Source organism: Osmerus eperlanus, chromosome 8 (genome assembly GCF_963692335.1).
Source record: "Osmerus eperlanus chromosome 8, fOsmEpe2.1, whole genome shotgun sequence".
Taxonomy (NCBI): Eukaryota; Metazoa; Chordata; class Actinopteri; order Osmeriformes; family Osmeridae; genus Osmerus; species Osmerus eperlanus.
This window is the reverse complement of record NC_085025.1, coordinates 11,635,517-11,650,321: the sequence shown is the minus strand read 5'-3', so window position 1 is coordinate 11,650,321 and position 14,805 is coordinate 11,635,517. Positions and strand designations below refer to the sequence as shown.

At 45.2% G+C, this 14,805-nt stretch overlaps 1 protein-coding gene across 1 annotated transcript in view; it reads left to right on the top strand.

Annotated features, from left to right (window-relative positions):
* The first annotated feature begins 346 nt into the window (after positions 1-346).
* Positions 347-14,805, top strand: part of col12a1b (collagen, type XII, alpha 1b) — a 48,605-nt gene continuing 34,146 nt past the window's right edge. Inside the window, exons 1-14 of the mRNA XM_062468112.1 lie at positions 347-500; positions 1,343-1,456; positions 4,090-4,206; positions 4,535-4,678; positions 5,160-5,216; positions 6,186-6,449; positions 6,574-6,738; positions 7,309-7,482; positions 7,656-7,946; positions 8,036-8,638; positions 9,441-9,719; positions 9,829-10,104; positions 10,900-11,172; positions 11,453-11,474. Coding sequence (XP_062324096.1) covers positions 1,384-1,456; positions 4,090-4,206; positions 4,535-4,678; positions 5,160-5,216; positions 6,186-6,449; positions 6,574-6,738; positions 7,309-7,482; positions 7,656-7,946; positions 8,036-8,638; positions 9,441-9,719; positions 9,829-10,104; positions 10,900-11,172; positions 11,453-11,474 — 2,738 coding nt within the window. The 5' untranslated portion in view covers positions 347-500; positions 1,343-1,383. The remainder of the gene's footprint in view (positions 501-1,342; positions 1,457-4,089; positions 4,207-4,534; positions 4,679-5,159; positions 5,217-6,185; positions 6,450-6,573; positions 6,739-7,308; positions 7,483-7,655; positions 7,947-8,035; positions 8,639-9,440; positions 9,720-9,828; positions 10,105-10,899; positions 11,173-11,452; positions 11,475-14,805) is intronic.

The following is a 14,805-nucleotide window of genomic DNA, read 5'->3' as shown; positions in this document are numbered from 1 at the left end:
GTCAAACATTTACTTCAATAACTTGGCACTTTTAGAAGTTCATGTTGTCTACAATTAAGTACTGACTTACTTAACTGGCTTTTGAGTACATTCTTGGTTGTCTCGGTTCCAAAGCAGATGTCATGATCAGACGACTGGCTGAACACACAAGAGCATCATTGCGAAGGAATGCAACAATTTATGTAAAAGTTTCCTAAAGTGTATCCCCACACACTCTGAAAGGTTACATATTTCAGTCCGTGGCAGGATTCCTTGCTTGTGTGTCGTAAGAGCTTACGATACTGAAGGGAGAGTTGGGAACAGCCCCCTATTAAGTAGCAGTTTGTAAAAAGATTCTTCCCATTTGGAAAGAGGCTTCTTATCTGGGACCTCCACAAGTGAGCTCTGAGTTTTTCTCTGGACGATCTTCTCCTCAGTGAAACGTACTATCTCCATTTTTTAAGCAGAAGTTACATCCCCGGAAAGGCTTTCTTATTTTCACTTTAATATCACATCCGCAGGTCAGTATTGCTTTTAGCCTAATATGATGCCATTCACACCATCCATCATTTAAAAGTTTTTGCTTTTTCCAAATCGATATTCTTCTCGATATTTCTATAATGTCCAAGGGTTAATTGTTAGTTTTTGTTAAATCCCCGCTTAACAAAATGGACATCAAAGTTGTGTTAGGCTAGTACGTTTGCTAAATTAGTTACAGAAATGATCAACAATTGACGCATAGTTTTTTAATGTATCATTAAAATGGGGGACAATGATGAATTAAACTGGTAAGGCTTTTTGCAACTTTTAACTTTCAACGTGTAGACCTGCTAAAAACATATTTTCACCTACATTTGGTTTTATACTATGATTAGTGATATTATAATGTTCTGCGTTTATCATAGAGTTATCAAGCATCATTCTATTCAGAAGATTTAGTACCAGTCAGCTTTCTGGACAACTTTTTAGTAGCCTATTGCGTATAGTTTTTCTCTGGACAACGTTTTGAACGTTTCTGAGAAGTCATTCAGATTGGCACTCAGATTGGCACACTGATTTATATACCTGTCTCTATCGACGCCAAACGCAGGCAAGTTGTAGCATATTCAGGGCTAAGGGGGTCGACTGCAGCGATGCATCCTCAGGTGGCGCGCATAAGAGTGAAAAGGCAATTCCACTGCAGCGGCTGGAGCTGAAAGTTTCAAAAGTTTACGTTTATCTATAGCATTTTCATTTGTAAAGATATGAATGCATAATTATTGTGAAACTTGTGAATTTTAGAATGTACTTATGTCATATGGTCTTTATAATGGTTATAGAGTTTGGCAAGAAACCAGTGCGTAATTGCTCGTTCTTTTTGTAGCTTCATTCATGTGCTGCTGAGCCAGAAAGAAGGAGAGAAAAATGAAGATAAGGCTGTCTCTGGCAGCGACTGCCCTCCTCGCAGTGCTACTAGTATCATCCGTCGAGGCCCAAGGTAATATTACCCGCTTTTCCTCCACCATCCATTACATTTCAAATTTCACACTCAAACACACCGTTCCGCCAACTCGATCGAGGTCTCCAGTCTCGGAGTCTTTTAGATTCTGAACGAATAAATGTTGCAGAAATAAATGAGTCTGTATGCCATTTTTTCCACCGAACCACGTCTTTTGAAGTTGTCTTTGATTTGGTTCTGTACTGCGTTTGAGAGAAATAATGTAAGTTTATACTTCAAATCCTGTTTCTGAGTGTAATTGTATAGACTTAACTGTTCGTTCCTTCAGAGACCGTGCGTTTTAACAATGTATTTGGGCCCCCAGTAAGATCAGTCGGGGCCACTCCCCAGATGCAGTGGTCTATTTTATTCGCTAGGAGGAGCTCTTGTTCGTAATGTGTTTTAATGTGACACTGACAACTCAGTTCTACTTGCCAACATCTACAGTATGTACGCCCTACCATGTGGAATAGTAAAAAAAGAAAAGAAAAAAGACGTCCAAATGTTATTATAAAAATTGCAAAAACGTTTTGAACATCTTCATAAATTATTTATCAAAGTCGTTGGAAGGTAAAATTTAATTACCGTACAGTTATATCAAGTTATATTGTGTTACGGTCCTAAATAGGCATCTCAGAGTGTTGATCTTGGATCAGTTGTGTCATTTGGGTGGGATAATGTGCATACAGGGAGATCTAAACCAAATTCCTTCTCCTTCTCCTATAGTCTTTTATGTATATAATTGCTCTGATCAAAACCTGACCCTGATGAATCTCTTCAGACAGCTTTTTAGTACTTGACAGGACACAAGATGTTTCAACAGTATTCTAATATTCTAAGTATGAATGATTTTGAACTCAAATCTATGGAAAAAGGAACTGAGCGCCTCTCTAGTTTCATTTTGGAAAAAAAAATGAGCTTGTGGCCAAGTTTCCTCTCCTTGTCTGTTCTGATGGAACGGAAAGACAAAATAGGAGTTTCACATTATTTTCCAAAGACTCTCAGGCTAAAACGCTCATATGACTCCCTTCAGCGTTCCTTCAGAACAAAGATTTGCATATAAAACATATTTTCCCATATTAGAAACGACTTTGTATTAGCTAAACTTAAGTTATGGTCACAAGAAGAAGTCATAACCCATGAACAAGAGCCTATAACCTTACCCTTCGGGGTGTTCTTCGGGGTGTACTAGGGTTAGGTTTCTGTAAAAGTGTTTGACATGTTGAGACCAGGTTTCAAACGGACAAAAATAAAATGCTTGAAAGACAGAGTTACAGCTGGTTGTCCTGGATCGCATTTTAGACCTGCACACACCGCCACAGTTTAACCACCTGAAACCTTGTGGGTACGTGTGTGCACGTTTGTATGCGTGTACTCCTGAAGCACTGCTATGTGATGATCATGTGTGTAGTAACTGTACGATCATAAATGGCCCAATCGGAAACGGATGCAGCAGACCGTGGGGCTTGAGTTGATTTGACAGGTTGGTGGTTCTCATTTTTGCTGTCCTGTACTGGTCAAGCTTTGCTCAGGTTATATGAGTCATGGCTTTTCAACAATATTTTAGAATGGTATTCTTCCTCCCTTCATTCTTGTTTCCTAGGGTTTCTTTTATTTAGCTAGTACAGTATGCCTCCAACTAACGCATTAGATTTGAGCACAGTGCATTGTATATATATCTTGAACGTATACACTGTGTTGTTTTGCTTTATACATTTGAATGTACACGTACTGTAGATTCCTTATTCACACGGGTCGCTTTTAAAGCTAGACATGACAGAGCTCGACTTTCAGATCATGAGCAGACAGCATGGATTCTAATGTTCCCCTCTCCCAACCGAAGAATATCATTTTAAAATATTACAAAATATTCTGTAGTCCGTCTTGTACATGAAAACTTATGTCCGGTGCTACAAGTTGTGTCCAACAACTTTTCATGTACATGTGCATGACTATAAAACGATGCAAACAGCCCCCGTGATGGTTTTGAAACTGAATTTGTATGTGCCTCGTGTTACTTCTTTTCTTTCACTGTGTGTGCAATTCTTTGAGAAAAGATGTACACGTGTCTTCAATGACGGTGTATTCTTTTAAGAGGTTTGCAATGGATGGCAGTTGTAGAAATAGGTGAATCCAAACAACAAATGTACGAGTATCCTATCTTGACTCCATTGTAAAAACCAATGCCAAATGTTTCAATGTTCCTCTTTGTCAATTTAACAGTTAACTAGATGGCATGCGTTGGATTGACTTCATGGGCAGCATGCAAGATGTTACATAGTTACAAAATCATTTTTTATGTATGCTTAGACAGCCATGTTCTACCACTTTGGCCTTTGGCACTTTATGAGCGCAGTGTTTTTTCCCCTCACTACATGCTTGAGTTGTTGGGACAGCTCAAACTAATGTCATTTTTCTCCAAAATGGCTTCTCCTGTCTGTAATGTCCTTAAGCTGTCACCATGTGTCACCATGTCTTGTTTGCCCCAACAATGAACATGACAACTTCAGTTCTGAAGTGTTGATTGTTGGGTACACCCTTGTGCTGTTTGTGTTGTACAACATCTTCTCATTGATCAATACACTCTTTTCCACAAACGTTGGCATTAACATGGCCGACTCTTCTTTTCACAGTTGATGCACCTTCAGACTTGAGGTTTAAGATTTTAAATGAGAACACAGTGCAAATGACATGGGGGCTGCCCTCAAGTAGGATAGAGGGCTTCCGACTACAAGTTGTCTCAGACACAGGTAAGTGACCTTATAGCTGCAGGTTCACTCAAGCCAACATGTCTGCATTACACAGTACACACACACACATATTAACAACTGCCCAGCGACTGAAATCAACAAATGGCTCACCAATGCCTTTGCAAACAGAAGAACACATGTATTGCTTCATTGTGCCGAATTGCGACCTGTGCATGTATATCCACAGTCATTTGAGTGACTTAGGATCAAAATGAAGATGGGCTGATATTAGGGGCCATACTGGCATTGCTTTCCTGAATGACCCTGTAACCTCATGTTCAACCGAGTCACCTATTCCTGACATGGTGTTGACTTTTTTGGTGTTCAGATGAACCATCACGAGAAATAAACCTCCCTGCCTCTGCTACCAAGACGTCAATCACAGATTTGACTCCAGACGTGGACTACACAGTGACCATCTCCTCATATTACGGACCAGATGAAAGTCTGCCCCTATCTGGCCAGATCACAAGTGAGTCACATACTTTGGGAGTTGACAATATAGAGGAATGACTAAGGAACATGGTAAATGGTTCCCCGCACAGAGGGAACCCCCGACATCCAAGTCCTAGCAGAAATGGAGTCTGTTGTAACTTAATGTGAACTGCCTGGTGGGGAGACTTCTTTGGCAGCCCCACACAGGGCTGATTAGACAAACCTAAGCAACTCAGAGTCTTTAGAGATTACAGAGGACAACGGGGCGGAACTGATTGTCATTTTACCGTACAATCTGAGAGCTTTGTTTAGCCTGCTCACTGAAACCACAAGACTTTATCTTGTACGAGACGACCACATCAAATAACGTGTTGTTGATACCATCGACAAATCTTTTGTGCTCAGACCGAGTAACATGTTTAGTCTGTTCTTAATGCTATACAATGATCCGTTTCCATGGTAGAGAATGATGTGTTCCAGTGTCTGATGTTTGCATTGTCCCATTGCTTGTGTTTCAGTCCAATCAAGTGGTACAAATGGAGGTCCCAGGAAACCGCTGGTCACAGATGCAGTCAGTAAGTCCAATACATACAGGATTTATGTTATGAGCTTTCCAGTTTTTTATTTCTACTTACTGCTTCTGTGTTCTTTCCATTGCTGTGTGGTCAGCAACAGAGGGGAGTTTCCACGGATTCAATGCCCCATTGTAAAGACTAATACATTTTTTAAAACCACATAAATCTAGAAGAAGAAAAAAATGGGTAATCATTAACTTGGTCAGGCCGGTCAATCGCGCCAGTATGGGGGAGTTTGCACATGCTCAGTGTCGGGACGCACAGTGAAGGGTGTGGAGTTAGAAGCTGTGTCAAGGCCACTCGTGCGGGAGCTGAATAGAAGCCCAACCCTGAAGGCAGGGAGAGAAGTGGAAACCATTACAGACTCGAGTTTACAAGAGCTCCGTGGCCTCCCCCCGATGATGTAGGCTGCTGCTGCTGGGGAAAACCTCACTGGTTTAGTACCTCCATATCATACGATTTGGGAAAGAAAGCTGAGGGAATAATCCTGAGCAAATGTACTTCCTAAAACCTTTTGTTGCTTTCCCAAAGACCAGCTCCACTACGGGGCATCATCTCAACTGTGATATCTAGCGATATGGCGTGTATACAGAGTAACACAGAGAATTGAATCTCCGTAGTTCCTGTGTAGAAGATGAGGGCCAAGGGGTCTGTTTTCTTCATACGTTAACATTATGCATTTTGGAAAGGGGGAAAAAATGTTGGATCATATTTAGCCTCTAGAGGCTCTTTTCACTGTTTCATTGTAAGGTATTTCCCCCTCAGCGCTCTTTATGTTGTTGTTTTTGGTCAGCGATTTTGCTTTTGGGACTTATAAGGATACGGAAACGGGACATGGTTCCTTCTAGAAACGTGTCTTCAGGTCAAAGCATTTGCTTACTCCACATTTCAACTGTAGATTGACCTATGCTCCTTTTTTATCCCCCCTACCTCCTTCCTTCCCACCTTCCCACTCTCCTTCCCACCCAGAGTGCTCCTTCAGTGCCATCACTGACCTGGTGTTTCTAGTGGATGGCTCATGGAGTGCTGGAAGGGAAAACTTCAAGTCCATCCGTATCTTCATATCAGCCATGGCGGGCGCCTTTGAGATTGGCGAGGACAAGACCAGGGTGGCCGTGGTACAGTACAGCTCTGACTCCAAAACCGAGTTCAACCTGAACCAATACCACAAACGTGGAGATCTCCTCCAGGCCATCAACACCTTAACTTACAACGGTGGAAACACCATGACAGGTACCGACAAGACATCCTACTTAATATGGCTACAGGCTGTATGTGGTTATTTGAAGTCTATCATTCTTTGATTGGTTCTGTTACGAAGAGGTCGTTGATCAGGTGTCGTACGTTGTGCCTATAGGTGAATCCATGGACTACCTTTTGAAGAACACATTCACAGAGGCTTCCGGGGCCAGGAAAAGCTTCCCCAAAGTAGCCATGATCATCACCGATGGGAGGTCTCAGGGCCCCGTGGAGAACTTTGCCAAAAAGCTGAGGAACATGGGAGTAGAGATCTTTGTCTTAGGTACGTGGTCACAGCTCTACTCCTCTGGCATCTCACGCCCCGGGGTTCTCCATAGGTTTTCCCTCTGTCTCTGCTGCAATGGCAAGACAAAGGGTTGACCAGTCTATATGATATGAATGGGTTTCAATGATACTCCCCATGTGGTCATACTTTCCAACCGAAAGGGAAATAAAACAACGAACCCAGCCTCTGGTACTTTGGTCAATGAAAAAGTGAGGATTATCACATAGGAAATCCAGCTGGATATCTTTAAAAGAGGAAACGTGTGGAAAAGTAGTACTTAATTTCCTGTCTTTATAGATCACTTGTTTCACCCAGTATTTATAACTCTCAGACGTGAAGAAGAATGCATCGGTTTATTTCCGATTGTGAAGGATTTTTATGAGCCGCCATGGACTTTACAAGGACTGTTTTGGGTTTATTGGTGTTGTCTCTTAACTATGAATAATTAAACCTCCTGAATTTGGTGTGTGATCAGAATGATGACGACTGTATGGAACATTTCCCCATTTTAATGAGGAACCGTAGATATTTACATCACCATTTTCATTCTTTTTTCATTCAATGTAGGGATCAAGGGAGCAGATGAGGAGGAGCTAAAACGGATTGCTTCAACCCCCTACCAGACCCATGTCTACAATGTGGCCGACTTTAACCTGGTCAAGAATGTCCAGAAAGAGCTCATCACTCATGTGTGTTCAGGCGTTGACGATCAACTCAACTCACTTGTCAGTGGCGAAGAAGGTAAAATGTGCTTTTGAGTATCTACTTTATTCAGAAGTCGAATTTGTCATGTGTATGCCACAAGGAGATACTTGTGGACTGTTTGCAAACTGGGCTAGGCAAGCCCAGAGGATGTTCGCAGGTGGGTTGATAATTGAGTGTCTTCTAAGATTTCCTGAATGTTCTTTTCGTAGTTGTCGAGCCAGCCTCCAACCTCTTTGTTGTTGAGGTGGCTTCCAAGTCAATGAAGGTCTCGTGGGACGCTTCCTTTGGAGATGTTTCCGGATACAAGCTGCAACTGATCCCCATGATGCCTGATAGAAAACGCCAGGAGCTGTATGTAGGCCCCAAACAGACTTCAGTGATGGTCAGAGACCTGTCCCCAGACACTGAATACCAGATCAACCTTTACGCCCTCAAGGGTCTGACTCCCAGCGAGCCAACCATGGCCATGCAGAAGACTGAGTCAGTCAAGATCTCATTGGGTGAGTAACCGGTGCAGCATCCAGTGAGTTCAAATCCTCTGATCGATTTTGCCCGTGGCGTGACAGCTAATTCTGCATTCTTCTTCTAGAATGTTCACTCGGAGTGGAAGTACAGGCGGACCTTGTGCTCCTGGTTGACGGTTCGTACAGTATAGGACTATCCAACTTTGCTAAGGTCAGGGCTTTCCTAGAAGTGCTGGTCAACACCTTTGACATTGGTCCAGACAAGATTCAGATCAGCTTGGTCCAGTACAGCAGGGACCCCCACACCGAGTTCTTCCTCAACACCCACCACGACCTGAGTGCTGTGGTCAAGGCCGTGAGGACGTTCCCTTACCGCGGCGGCTCCACAAACACGGGCAGGGCCATGACCTACGTCAGGGAGAAGGTGTTTTTGAAAAGCAAAGGGGCGCGCGATAACGTGCCGCACATGACCATCCTCATCACCGACGGGAAATCTTCCGACGCTTTCAAGGACCCGGCCACGAAGCTGAGGAATACGGACGTGGAGATCTTTGCGGTGGGCGTGAAGGATGCCGTGCGATCAGAGCTGGAGGCCATCGCCAACACCCCGGTGGAGACCCACGTGTACACCGTGGACGACTTTGATGCCTTCCAGAGGATCTCCAACGAGCTCACCCAGTCCATCTGCCTGAGGATCGAACAGGAACTTCACAACATCAAGCAGAGGAGTGAGTACTTCCCTGAGTACTTGCCTTGTGTGTGTGTTGATATAGTCCGTGTCCACAAACTCCCAAACTCCCAAATGGGATATTTCTCCACGTGTGTTATGAGAAGCCTATGATCTTTCTTTAAGGTGTTTACAGAACAGTTTGATAAAGTATGTTTTAGAACAAGTGCTAGTCAGTGCTGGTTGAGCTGTATACAATTTGTCTGGCTTATCACTCGTGCCCATTTTCCCGCAGTGGAATACAAGGCATACCATTTGGCTTGCAGTTGAATGTGAAGCTAGGGACGGTAAAATGAAGCATTTCCATTTTAGAAACGTCTTGAGAGCACACTCCTACCACATTTTTATTCACCTGACCTTCAAAGTGTCCTAAGAAGACACAGTCTTACAACATATGCTTGCAATTGTCTGTGTCATCATACAACTTTCCAACGCTGTCTTCTAAAGTGTAGCTTTTTTGTAACAATGTGTTACACACATGTACAACCTCATAGGGGCAGAGACAGGGCTTGCATGTGGAAAAATAATTTGAAATATTAGTCACTCCAAATGACATCGCTGAAAGTTATTCAGCCCTGTCAGTGAATTGTGTCACTGACTATACATTGGATTACCAAAATGTTGATTCTTGTTTAATAATATTGATTGAAAACATACATTTTTACATTAGACTCCACGTGAGGCTTCGCTTCACTCTGGCCCATTTCTCCATTAGGAACTAATTATCCATTATCTTCTCCTTCCTCTCCTCTCCATCGTGACATCGAGGATGAACCTTGGCTTGCTCTTCTGTTCCCCTCCAGATCTTGCCGCGCCAAAGTCCCTGACCTTCTCCGAGGTGTCGTCGAGGAGCTTCAGAGCCGCCTGGGACATCGACGTCACCAACGTGGAGTCCTACCTGCTCAAGTTCAGACCGGCCGCAGAAGCCGGTGGAGAATTTGTGTCCATGTCCGTGCCTGGGGACACCTTCACTGCTGTGCTTCCTCACCTCAGCCCCGTCACCAAGTACGAGGTCAACGTCTTCGCACAGTATGACAAAGGGGACAGCCTTCCTCTGACGGGATTTGAGACTACTCTCGAGGGTGGGTACGCCTAAGAACAGTTCTTACGATTCAATGTTGAAAAACAACGTTAGGTGAGTGTTTCGTTCAAAGTCGATGCTCACTCGTGTACAACACTGTGCTCGTGCAGAACGAGGATCGGCAGGGCACCTGAGGGTGTCTGAGGAGACCACAGACAGCTTCCGCGTGTCGTGGACTGCCGCTCCTGGGGCAGTGGCACGCTACCTGCTGACCTACGAGCCGGTTAGGGGGGACAGCGCCAGGCTGGAGACCGCAACTGTTGGGGACGAGACCACCCTTGTTCTGCAGCAGCTGTTTCCTCAAACCACCTACCGGGTGACGGTGACTCCAGAGTACCAGTCTGGCCCCGGGGGAGAGAAGCAAATTGACGGCACCACCAAAGAAGGTAACCGTGGTGATGCCAAGCCTGCGCTAACAAGGAATGGAACTTCTGTCTGCCCTCCCCCCCCCCCCCCCCCCCCCTCCTAAACAGTATGTCTGTTATTCCAAACACTAATATTCCGCTCCATCTACTGTGTCATTAGAATTTGGAAGGGAGTCAATGGAAGACATGAGTGTGGGTTGAGCTTAGTGGGGGAATTTTTTGGTCCATACCAGGGACTGTAAGGTCTGTGTGTGTGTGCGTGTGTGTGTGTGTGTGTGAGCATAGGTGGTGAAATATTGCCCAGTGATAAGATTGAGTTTTCACGGATGAAGCCAAAGCACAGAGGGAGGTGGACGGAAACAAACAAAAGTGAATTATCTTCACTAAGGCAACCACATTCTTTGCAGTGATTATCTGTGTTTGGAGCAGTTAGTGTGTCTGTGGACATTCCAGCTCCTTTAAATGAAGCAGCTGTTTGTTTCAAGGGTAGTTAAAAGTGGAGAGCATATCCCAACTTGTGCCTCTTTGGCATCAATCATCCAGCTGTCTCTATGAATTTATGCTTTTTCCTTTAATCTCATTTCCAATGATTTTTGTAATGCATTGTTTACAATGCCGCTAACTTTGAGCTATTCTTTGTTGGCTTCAACATATAGTACAGATGTAAACAGCAGATATAGCAGCAGATTAGTATCAATAGACATAGAGTTCACTTGGATTTCGCCCCCAGGAATATCTAGTCATCTGAGTAGATCGACTCATACTTTGACCCCGTGAACAGCACGAACGACAACAATCCCGCCTTATCTCTTTCAGCTCTGGGGTCTCCTCGCGACCTCCGCGTCTTCGACGAGACCGTGTCGACCATGAAGCTGTCCTGGGAGGCGGCGCCGGGCCGCGTGCTCCAGTACCGCGTGGCGTTCCGCCCGGTCGCAGGCGGGGAGATGAAGGTGGTGACGGTGAAGGGGGAGAACACCGCCACCCTCCTGAAGAACCTGCGGCCCGGCACCGAGTACGAGTTGGCTGTCAGTGCCCGCTACGCGTCCGGCCAAGGAAACCCTCTGGAGGGGCAGGGAACCACCCTGGAAGGTAAGGGAATAACGACGTCCTCACGGCTGGTGCCATGACAGCCTTAGCAGGGACATGGCATGCTTTGGGTCTGTGACGAAACGAATGACCAGCACTTCAAACAGACACGCCAAACTCAACGACTTTATCTCACGTGCCATTCATTTGCTGAGCTTACAAGTTACCCACCCCCCCTTTCAATACTCAAGTGGTTGCTTCAAAGGCAGGAACCTTAAGATAGACAGAACATAATAAACACGAAAAGTTAGGCCATCTGGTTCTCCTGTAACTGCTTGAGCAGGCTTCTCCGATCCTCTGGAGATGTAGCTCAGATCATGTCCAGTGATTGTGTTTTGGCTGGAGGTCAAGCCATCTGCCCCCAGAGAACACCACAATAACACAGCTACCGAGTCATCTCGTGAAATGCAACCCAGGACCTCCAGTCTGTCATGTGGCATTTACCACAACCCGTCACAGGCCCGTGTCAGGCAATGGAGTCCAAACGGAATTTCCATTGTGCTTTGATCACCCCTCATCCCCCACCACACCAAACCACCATCATTCACCTCTCTCTTTTTTTTTACTACATTGGTCAAGGAACTCTATTGTATAAAACCTGAGAGGTGGAAATAATGGGAAGCAAGACTGGGCATGGGTGGGTCAGGAATGTGACTTGAGCTGGGTGTTGGGGCTGGGAGTTTAGAAGAGAGAAGAAGGGGTGTGGGGGGAGGGAGGGAGGGAGCGTTAGTGAGTCATCTCTCTGTCCGTCTACCTTGTGAGGGCTTGCCTGGAACTGAAAAGCCTCGTCCACAATCTCCGTACAACAGGATAGGGCAAAGTGAAACCACCCAAGGCAACGCGCTGGTCACAGAAGTATTCAAGACTCAAGGGCTTTTATTTTCCTTTTGAAGAGGGTCCCATACATTCCCAGGAACATAGGAGAACTCCATGGCGTTGTCCAATAGCTGGACATTGCGCAGCACAGAACCTCCCCCATTCTTCGGGAGTGCAGCAGCCCCCTTGGCTGGTTCTGGTGGCGTGACCGGGTGCGGGGCCTGGGATGGTGGCCGTCTGGAGGGCGGTCCCAGCTGAAGTCTCTCCAGGGAACTCCAGGGCCGACGGCCTCGTCTTCGCTGCAGCTCACAGACACAGTGTTCCGCTGGGCTGCGTGCTCTGGTTTCACTCACTCCACCAAGTTGACATAGACAGAACACTTTGTGCAGAAATCCTCTTGGAGGCTCAACCAGTGAGATAAATAAGCCACAGTTTGTGTGAATTCCCTGCTGACATTTATAAAAAAAAGAATATTAATATATTTCAGAATCTTTGGAAAGTTGGTGTGCTTCCTCACAAATAGTCCTTCACAACTGTTTAAGGAATTAAGCTTGTGGGGATTTAGAAGGATATTGCACAGGGAGTCAGTGTTTTGATTATTTGTCAGGCAGCATGCCTGGTTGCCCTTGGGGGTCCTGGATCCAAGCCCTGCTTAGTCTTGCCTATGGTAGTGGCCTATTATCTGTAGCCTCTAGAGACTAGCCAGCAACACTGTCCTTCACACAGATTGATTCTCCAATTGGACAGGATGGTGACAGAGCTGCGATACACTTCTGTCCAGAGTTCGTGCTCCTTCAGTTCTCACATCGAGGTGATGAATTGAAGAAGCAGAGTGGTCGTCTCTCCCCCCTCTAATGCAATCCGTTACCTCCGCGTGACGTGGCCCCGGTAATCACAACAACGTGGGAGGAAGATGAAATGGGATGAGATAATGAACTTTAAAGAGACACATGGAAAGCCTTACCTCCAAGCTATGTACAGTGTACTAGCCGTTAGTTAGCACTGACCACTTTCCTCTTGCTATGGGGGGGGGGGGGGGGGGGGGAGCTGAAAGGAGGGAGATAAAAGAGTGTGGAAATCAGTCAATTCAGCTAGAAACATGAGGGAGCACAGGCTAAAGGCTGAAGAGCTCCTGTGGTTCAGGTGGTGGAGCTGTATCTGGGAGTCCCGGAGAGGCCTGCCTCCTCCTCCTCCCCTATCTGGCAAGTGAAAGGCAGCGTCTAAGATCCGCCATGCTCCTGACCCCAGGGATGTGATTAAGACCAAGGAGCACCAGGCGGCCGATGTGCACGTCTTCTTGCCACCTGCCCTCTCCCTTCATCTGAACAGCCAGGTCCAGACAACGAAGAAAAAAAGCAACAAAAAAAAGGATTTCACTTCAAACATACAGCTGAAGCATTGAACTTAAGACAGTCCCCCCCCCCCCCCCCCCCCGTTTTAATTGTAACAAGATGCAAATGCAGGGCAGATTTCTTCTTTGGATAAGGTTTCTGAGTTTGTCACACGTTCTGAATTTTAAGGCAATTTGAGATTTCAAAGGCCTGTGTAAAACAATCCTTGCTGTAGACGGGAGGCAGAGTTTCTTACCAGTCTGACTGATTGTCTGAAGTTACAGTATACTCAGTGCTTGAGAGGAAAAGTTGTGGGACAGAGCGAGAAAATTGGGAGGCACAAGGAGAGAAAAAAGGTGAGGGAGTGTGTCAAAAACGAAGAGGAGAGGGTGTTGAATTTATTGTGGTTTTGTTCAGTTTTGCCACATGATGGGCTGTGGAAAAAATGGGCTTGAGTGACTTTCAGGCAGGTCTGCCGACTGCCAGATTCCCTACGTGCAGTCTGCGGGCTGTTATTCTGAAAAGGCCCGAGACACACTCCCCGCCCTGCAAATGAGAGCTCCTTGAAGAGATAAAAAATGGAGGTGGAGAGGGCCCAGCTAATGGCCACTGCTGTGTCTCTGTGGTGGAGACTAGCAGACGACTTGTGGAAGGAGCACATGTGCTGTAAAATTAAGGAAATGAGATTTTAGCCAGGACTGGAATGGTTGCTTCAGAGGAATATAATGTTTGATAGATTATTTTTGGCATGACATTTGGAAAGACTTGCCCTGAAATCAGACACAGCTAAGTTGTTGATCTATAAAATTAAACACATGCCTACGGCCCATCTTTTTCAGGCAGTTTTGAAATATGTTTTTTCCTACTGTAGTCTACGGTGTTTCCTTTGGGCTTCTATTTGTCTACGTGTAGGAGTTCATGAAAGGTCCAGGGTTTATCAGTGTGCTTATTTGCTTTCATTTACTCAATATTTCAGTTTTTCAGCTTTTCACCTTTTATAAAAACAAGACCCTGCTGCCTGTGAGGTGGATGAAACTAAGGATTTGATAACTGCATTAAAATAAATATCTGGGGGTCCCGTTTTGACCGGGCTCAATATACTCAGGGAATTCTGCTAAGGAATATCCATTCCAGTATCCAAATATAAATTGGTTTAAACAAAAAGGTTTTGTTTCAACTCTGTTAGTCCTATAATTTAGCTGGATCTCGCCTAGGGAAATTAATCATGATTTTCACAACAGCTATTGAACATTCGTTATTTTCAGCCCAGTCTTTGCTCCTCTTCGCTCCTGAGAGAGACAAAAGTGTTGGACTAAGATAGCCAATCCTCATCCTTGTTTGCAAATATTTAACTCCACAAGGCCCAGAGCCTTGGCCCAAGGTCTCTGCGTGTGCTTTAGAGCAATGTGATCCATATGCATGGAAATTCAGTGCAGGTTTAGTTTTGATGAAACCACATCTATATGTTTTGGCAGACAGGCTTCCGAGG